Raw genomic sequence first — 8,122 nt, forward strand, 5'->3', positions numbered from 1 at the left:
CCTTCAGGTGAATTCATTCCAACCGGGGGGCAACCGGGAATAGCCCTAGTGGAGACCCATCGGGGCCGACCCAAGCCCAGCCTAGCGGCCTGGGACCAACTCTAGCCAACTCTAGCCCAACCCTTCGCCACTTGGGGAGCCATGGGATCTCTGGGGATGTGGGCACTGGCAGGCATCATGCAGTCTATGCAGATGCTGCCTCACCATCCCTATCCACTCCAGACTGTTCAGTTGCCTTGTTCCCAGCCATCGCAGGGCACAGGCGGCGCAGGACCAAACTGCTTCATGCCCCCACTGTTTGCCACCGGACCACCATGGATGTGGCCGACACTGGGAGGATCGTGACCTTTCCCACAATAACCTCTTGACCGGGGAAACGGGGGGGGGGGGCTGGCAGCCCAGCTCTTAACTCCACAGGAGAGCCCGGAAGCCAGGGGAAGGGGATTTCCCAGGGGCTCCAGGAAAAGAGGACGGCACCATTCCTCTTCATCCCAGTCCTCCTCAGGCTCCAGGTCCCCATCTACCCCTAAAAGACCTAGGGGCCATGGGACAACCACTCCAAATGAGGCGTCGGGAACCTCAGAGGGAGAAAGGGAGCAGGAACAGGCCAATGTGCCCAAGGGATTGGGCCGTCCACAGAAAAGCCATATCCCTGGGAGGGAACGCTTGAATAACATCAGCTCAGCACAGGCGGAGACAGCCTCCACTATTCCCTCTCTGGGCGATGCCAAGAAGGAGGAGGGGGAATGGTCAGGGGATGAGATGAAAGTGAAGCTCACATCCTCTTGGCTTTTCCAAATTGAACATTTCCAACGGCTTTAAAAAAAAGTCATTTCCACTCTAAACTACCAAATGGAAGTGACGGAGAAGCCAAGGTGATCAGCGTCCGCGAAACTAGGGGCTTCAAAAAGCCCATTAAGCTCCAAACCACCTCTCCCTTTCCTGATTATTTTGAGGACATTATACGGGAAGAATGGACCAACCCTGGGGGCAGGTGCTCCCTATTGTCAATAGCGAAGTGGTTCTATACATTGCCTGAGGACACCATGGAAGACCTGAAGGTGCCCTTGATTGATGCACCAGTGGTGGTGCTACACTCGGGGGCGGTGCTGCCTTAAAGGACGCCATGGACAAGAAGAATGAGGCAGCACTGAAAAAGGCACACGAGGCCACGTCTCTTGCAATACGATCTGCAGCAGTTCTATCCAACTTCACCAGGGCCACCGCCATTTGGGCGGACAATCTCCTGCAGGACCCAGAGGTCTCCCCACTGGCCCTGAAGAGGAACTTATTAAAGACGAAATGGGTGGCAGAGTTCGCGGCAGACGCGTCCCAGGACAACATCCAGTTCTGTGCCAGGGCACAAGCAGCCAACATTATCATCCGCCATAACATCTGGCTTAAACATTGGAAAGTAGACACATTGTCAAAAAGCAACTTGGCTACATAGAGGTTTTCTGGGAGGCTCCTTTTCAGAGAGTCAAATCTAGACAAGGTACTTGTAGAGACTAAGAAAAAGAAGAAGGCAATGCCATCGTCCACCTATCGTCGTGAGCGAGATACTAAATCAAGAACTTCCCATTCCTTTCGTGGCCACTACAATCCAGGTCGGGGACGAGATGGCAAAGACCACAGATCGTTCAAATCCTTCAAGTACAGCACGTGGAACAACAACAAGCACACAGCTGCCTACTGGACCGAAAAAGGCGCCCTGCCAAAGAAGCAGTCAGCCTGACTGCCAGATCGGGGGCCAGCTCCAGGCCTTCGCACAGGCTTGGAGCCTGACCACCACGGACCAGTGGGTGTGAACAATCATTGCCCAGAGCTACAGAATAGAGCTCACTGGTTCACCCCCTCACAGCTTCACCCCATCACCAGCTCCAAGACACAAGGAATGACTATGACAGCTGAGGGAAGCAATTCTACACCTCCAAAACATCGGCGCTATAGAAGAAGTACCTCTTGGAGAATGCTTCAAGGGAGTATACTCCGTTCTGTTCATTGTTCCAATGAAGTCAGGGGACTGGAGAGCGGTACTGAACTTGCGAGGACTAAACAGATGGATGGCAAGAAGGAAGTTCTGGATGGAGTCCCTCCGTCACATCTTACAAGTATTGTAGCAAGGGGACTTCCTGGGAAGGGAACTCCATTGCAGCAAGGGAACTCCATGGACCTCAAGGAGGCATACTTGCATATTCCAATACACCCTTCCTCCCGACAATTCCTGTGCTTCTGCTTTCAGGAACACCATTTCCAGTACAAGTCCTTGCCCTTTGGCCTCTCTTCGGCCCCCAGAGTTTTCACCAAGGTTATGGTTACTCTGGTGGCATCCTTGAGCCTGGAAGGGATCTATATGCACTCGTACTTGGACGATGTCCTTATACGAGTGGGGGATTACCAGACGGCAGTCCGCAACACTCAGAGAACACGGGAGTTCCTGTGTGCACACGGCTTCCTCATTAACGAGGAGAAGAGCCACCTTACACCCACGCAAGACTTGGTGCACCTAGGTGCAAGACTAAACACAAGGCAAGCCACAGTTTTGCTTCCAGAGGAGAAGCAGCTCAAGATCCAGACCGTAGTGGCAGAAGTCAGGACAAAGGAATGAGTAGACCTCATGCAGCTAGCTGCACTACAGGGCCTGATAATTTCAACGATCGACTTGATCCCATGGGCGTGGTTCCACGCCAGGCCCTTGCAGTGAACCCTCCTTCCCTTCCAGGGGGACATCGCCAAAAAATGACACCTCCTGATAAGTATCTCGGAAGGGCTGCGAAGGGAGCTGCAATGGTGGACGCAACCATCAAACTTGATCAACACTGTCTGCTTCCTCTGGCCCTAGCAATTTGTGATAACCACAGATGTGAGCAAGAGAGGCTGGGGTGCACACTGCGATCACCTCGTCACACAGGTCAGGTGGTCCTTGGAACAGGCCTCCCACAGCATCAACTGGCTGGAACTCCAGGCAGTCACACTAGCAGTGAGGGCGTTCCAGAACCACGTACAAAACCAGCACGTACTAGTGCACACGGACAACATGTCCACCAGAGTGCACATCAACCAGCAGGGTGGCACCCACTCGAGGTCTCCCTTTGCAGAAGCCAGAACCCTACTACGATGGGCAGAGAAACACACCGTAAGCATCAAGGCGGAACACTTGAAAGGCCTAGCCAACCTCCAGGCGGACTGGCTCAGCAGAGAGGAGCTGGACCCGGGCGAATGGCCATTGAACAAGGAAGTCTTCGCCCAGCTCACACAAAGGTTTGGAATTCCGGTGATAGACCTCCTAGTGAGCTCAAAGAACCACCAAGTGGAGCGTTTCCTCTCCAGGTACCAGGAACTGGCCACGGAAGGAGTCGACACGTTATCCCACCCCTGGCCAAACGGTCTCCTGTACGCCTTCCCTCCTACAGCCCTAATAGGGACAACGCTCCACAGAATCAGATGGGAGAGGGCCACTTCACTGGCCAAGACTGCCATGGTTCTCGGACCTGGTTCAACTGGCTGCCGAGAGACCGTGGACACTACCTCGGAAACTGGATCTGCTGCAGCAAGGGTCCATTCTTCACCCGGACCCAACATTGTTACAACTGACTGCATGGAAATTGAATGCACACAGCTAGAGGACAAGAGATTTCCCAGTGAGGTGATTGAGGTCATGCTGCAAGCAAGAAGGCTGTCCACCCGCTGCATCTACAGTCATACATGGAGGACTTTCGTAAGCTGGGCCTCCGCACATCGGATACACCCTCTGCGGGCCACGAACAAGGAAGTCATTCTATTTCTATCTGAGGGATGGCGAAGAGGACTACAGCCAAACACGCTGAAGCGACAAGTGGCAGCCATACAAGCATGTCTGGGACACGAGGCACGAAGGAAGGTGTCCACAAGCCGGTATGTTTCTGAAGGGAGTAGACCAGCTGGCTCCCCTGGTCTGGCATAGGTTCCCGACATGGAGTCTCCACAGAGTATTACGCGCCTTATCTAAGCCACCATTTGAACCAGTGAAGACATCCGAGTTCCGCCTTATGTCATGGAAGGTCACCTTTCTTATCGCGGTGACTATGGCCAGAAGGGTCTCCAAATTGGCGGCACTATTACCACGGAAGGAGCTTTGCATTTTCCAGAAAGACACTGTCGCTTTGCAGATGGATCCATCCTTGATACCCAAGATAAATTCGGCCTTCCACCTCAACCAGCCTATTTCGCTACCTTCAGTCTGCCCAAGTCCTACGCACCCTAAAAAGAAGAACTGGCACAAGCTAGACGTACGTAGGGCTCTACGTATATATCTAGACAGGACAACTGCCTTTCGATGGTCAGACGCATTGTTCGTGGCATACGGTGCCCCCAATCAGGGCAAAAAAGTCTCCAAGACCACACTGGCCTACTGGATCAGACAATGTATTACCAAGGCCTACGAGGTGCAAGGAATCACACCCCCAGCCCAACTGACAGCACACTCCACGAGGGCGGCAGCAACGACAGCAGTCTTTTCCACATGAGCCACTGTTGAGGAGATCTGCAGAGCAGCGACCTGGTCGTCTTTTTCCACATTTGTGAGACACTACAGAATGGACCAAGTGGCCTCAGCTGCGGCTGCGTTTGGCAGGAGAGTTATTACAGCAGGTCATGAAGTCATGAATTACCAAAAAAAAAAAAAGAACCAATACGGTTCAACCACATGATAGGATCAGTCACCCGCCCAGAACAAGAGCTCGGGTACAGCTAGCCAGTTCCTGGATGACTTCCCCCCACTGAAGGAGAACGGTACATTGGACCTACCTGAAGGTTCTTTCTCTTCAGTGGGGGAGAAGTCATCCACATCTCACCCGAACAGGCTACGAGGAGAAGGCCAGGGTGGCAAAATCAGGAGGACTGCAACAGCACAACTTACAGATACCGTGGACTTAAACGAAAGCATTGGGTGACAGCGATCCATGGTCAGTGCTTGGACATGACTGGAGTGGTCAGCCTAGGCCACTTCAATAGGAGCCACACAATAAAAGACTTTTGCATAGCCCATCGAGCAAGCAGAGGTGTGACCTAACCAGTTCCTGGATGACTTCTCCCCCACTGAAGAGAAAGAACCTTCAGGTAGGTCCAATGTACCGTTTTTAACACTGGTGAACTCTCTGTCCATTGAGGTCAGTACAGTCTTCTGTAAGTAGCAGTGGTTTTTCTGGGATCTCAGGCAGAGGTCTTCTATATCACTTTCTACCAGATCCTTTCATCTGCTAGAGATTGAACTTGAGATCTTCTGCATGAGTTTATTGAAGGAAGAGAAGACAGTTGGATTGGATAAGACAGAAATGGGTTGCATGTCAATACAAAATAAAAATTGCCATTTCCAGCCTTTTTTTGGGTAGAAATAGTTACATTCTAGTATACCAGCCTATGCAGGACTGGAGTCCCTCTTTGGTTTCCTTCATGCTTGGTTTCCATATGAGAACTTCAAGATGCTCTGGAACAGGCAGTGTGTTTCTCTGTCTTTGGGGATTTGGCTTACTGTACCCACATTCATTATCCTTTCATCATGCCGTTTCATTCCAACTGCATTTGTACCAGGTAAAATATGTAGTTTCACCCTTTCTAGCTGGCAGAAAACATCACATCATTTTGTAGAGAAATTACTTAAATATAGCTGTTAGTAGTTTACAAATATTGGTTTGTGATATAGGGAGGTGTCATGATGATCTTATTGTTTGTATATTTTCCTTGAATGGTGTGGTGTGTTTTTTTTTGGGGGGGGGGGAGGGTTTGGCTCATTTTAGCTGCATTTGTCCTCTCTGGACCATGCCTTTAGGTAGCGGTGTCTGAGTTCCTTTGTTGAATCCCCATACTTCGCTTCTCCAAACCTAATTCCTTGCTATTGGCCATTCTCTGCAAAAGCAGGAATCAAAAACTGCTGATTAGAGGCCAACATCCAGGGGAGAGGTGGTGCCCTAACCAGCTCACTTAAAACCCCATTGAACAAGAAATCCCTTGCATTTCCTGTGGAACTTGGAAAGGGAGTAGCCATCTATAGGAGGAGTGCAAGAGCTCTACTCAGATGGACTTCTCAAGACTACTGTAAGTTGAAGCTAAGAAAAGTATTGTCAGAATTGTTAATTTTGGAAACTGTTTGCAACTCTGTGTATGTTTGCTCTTGCTTTCACTCTTGCCTTTGGTTTTCCTTGAATCCTCCAAGTATCCCATTTATACATTTACTTAAAACATTTTTATGCCACCTTTCCACCCTGATTAAGGTCCCCAAATTTGCATCTTTTCTTTTCCTTACCTAAATAAAGCTTGTTTTTTCCACCGAAGCCATGGCTCCCTTTATCCACTGAGTGAATACACAGCTGATAACTCAAGGCTTGCATTGTGGTGTTGTGTGTGTGTGTGTGTGTGTGTATAATGTATTTTCAGCAGCTGAAAGCAGGGAAGATTGGGGAAAGAAGGTGGAGGGATCAGAGTTGTTGCTCCCTATAGTACCTGACCCAATCCTGCACAGGAGCATAAACAAAGTCTAGGTAATGTTACAGAATGTGCTCCTGGGTACTTTGGTGGGGTGATCTCTTCAGTACTGCTTGAATTACATCAGTTCCTTCAGAAAAGCTCTAGTTTTAAGCTATCACCGAAGTATATTACCACCAGACAACTGAGCCCTGTTGTGTAAATGTGCATATGGAAGGGGTATCTCATGGGAAATAGGTAACTCTGCAATCTCTGTTCCCTAGAGCTGAATTCATTTCAAAGAAGAATGGCGTGGACATTGTTTCTCAGCATGATCTGCCGAATGGCCGTATTCGCTTTCCTGTGTCTCCTAATGAGGCCAAAACAATTACTATACTTGTCAAAAATGGTGGGACTCATGATGTGACTCTATGCACCTTCAGAACCTTGCGTAAAAGTCGTGAGTTAACCTTTGTGGTATCCCAGCCTCCGCCTCTAAGACTTCTATCAGGTAACACTTGTATTTATTTGTTGAAATGCATAGCTTGGGCTGAGTAGCAATGGGAACTGAGAAGGGAAAAATTAAAATCCTATTGCAGTCAAATTAGACGTGTACTAAGAGAGCACATAATAAGCTGCTGGAAATTGGACATTATAGTTTAATGGGTTGTTTTTGGTTTTCTGCGTGTCTGCAGTTAAAAGGGGCCTGGGTGGTTATTGAACAGTGTTTGGAATGTAATCCAGGGAGAGCTGGTAGTGGGCCTATGCGATTCAACAGTTTTTAGCCACGGGACTCTGGATAGAACAGAATTATTCAGTGTGGTTTTTTACTGAATGCCTTTTTGATTTAGCTGACATACCAATCTCCAATAACATATCACTATGAGGTTAACAAGTAGGGTTTCCCCTGATTTTGAGAGCTCCAATTCACCAGCTGGCCGGCAGGGGGAGCCCCACCATGCCTGACATGATGCTATCACCCGCAGGGGACGCTCGTAGTATTTGGCTAAAAACTCTTATGGTGACCATAGAGTATTTGGCCATACGCTAGAGTACCCTCTGCACAATGTGCCTGGCACAATGACATCACTTCTGAGTGATGTTATTGTGGTGCATGCGTTTTGTGCATGCACAGGGAAATCCCAGGAAGAAGCATGGCACCTCCCACTGACAGAAGGTAAATCACCTGGCAACCGTAACACAACTTTTGGTGAATTATTTGTTTAAAAAATAAGCTTACGTAGGTCTGGGCAATACACTCAATTTTGGAAAAATAATTTTCTGCCAGGCTTGTATTCAGTAGTATTGAAGTCCCCACAGTATTAGGGTCAGTGAAAATACCCTGTTTTCCTGATTCTGCACTTCCAAACTCATCAGAAATTTGAATTCAAAATCCCCCCCTTAATTATTTACGCATTTTTGCCCCTTTATGTTTTCTGTATCTTCCTAGCTTCTGTATAAGATAGGTATGTATAGCTGTATAACACAGGTATGTTAACACTATTGTCTGACATTTTGTAGGTAAGAAGCAGCCATTTGTCTATTTACAGATACACAATAAATACTTTTTAGAATCCACAATAAACAGTTGACATCTTCTGTGCCCTTAATGAACCTTTAATGTATTATCTGATTGAAAACACCTCATTCCCTAGCCTGAAGGGCTCATATCTCCCAATGGCTA

General features: G+C 48.7%; 1 protein-coding gene across 1 annotated transcript in view; it reads left to right on the forward strand.

Annotated features, from left to right (window-relative positions):
* MOV10 (Mov10 RISC complex RNA helicase) overlaps window positions 1-8,122 on the forward strand; it is a gene marked incomplete at its 3' end in the record, with an annotated part of 40,208 nt that overhangs the window by 22,167 nt on the left and 9,919 nt on the right. Inside the window, exon 4 of the mRNA XM_015411064.1 lies at window positions 6,723-6,949. Within this exon, the coding sequence (XP_015266550.1) occupies window positions 6,723-6,949 (227 nt within the window). The remainder of the gene's footprint in view (window positions 1-6,722; window positions 6,950-8,122) is intronic.

The sequence above is a fragment of the Gekko japonicus genome, unplaced genomic scaffold, assembly GCF_001447785.1.
Source record: "Gekko japonicus isolate JY-2015 unplaced genomic scaffold, Gekko_japonicus_V1.1 scaffold610, whole genome shotgun sequence".
In the NCBI taxonomy this organism is placed as follows: Eukaryota; Metazoa; Chordata; class Lepidosauria; order Squamata; family Gekkonidae; genus Gekko; species Gekko japonicus.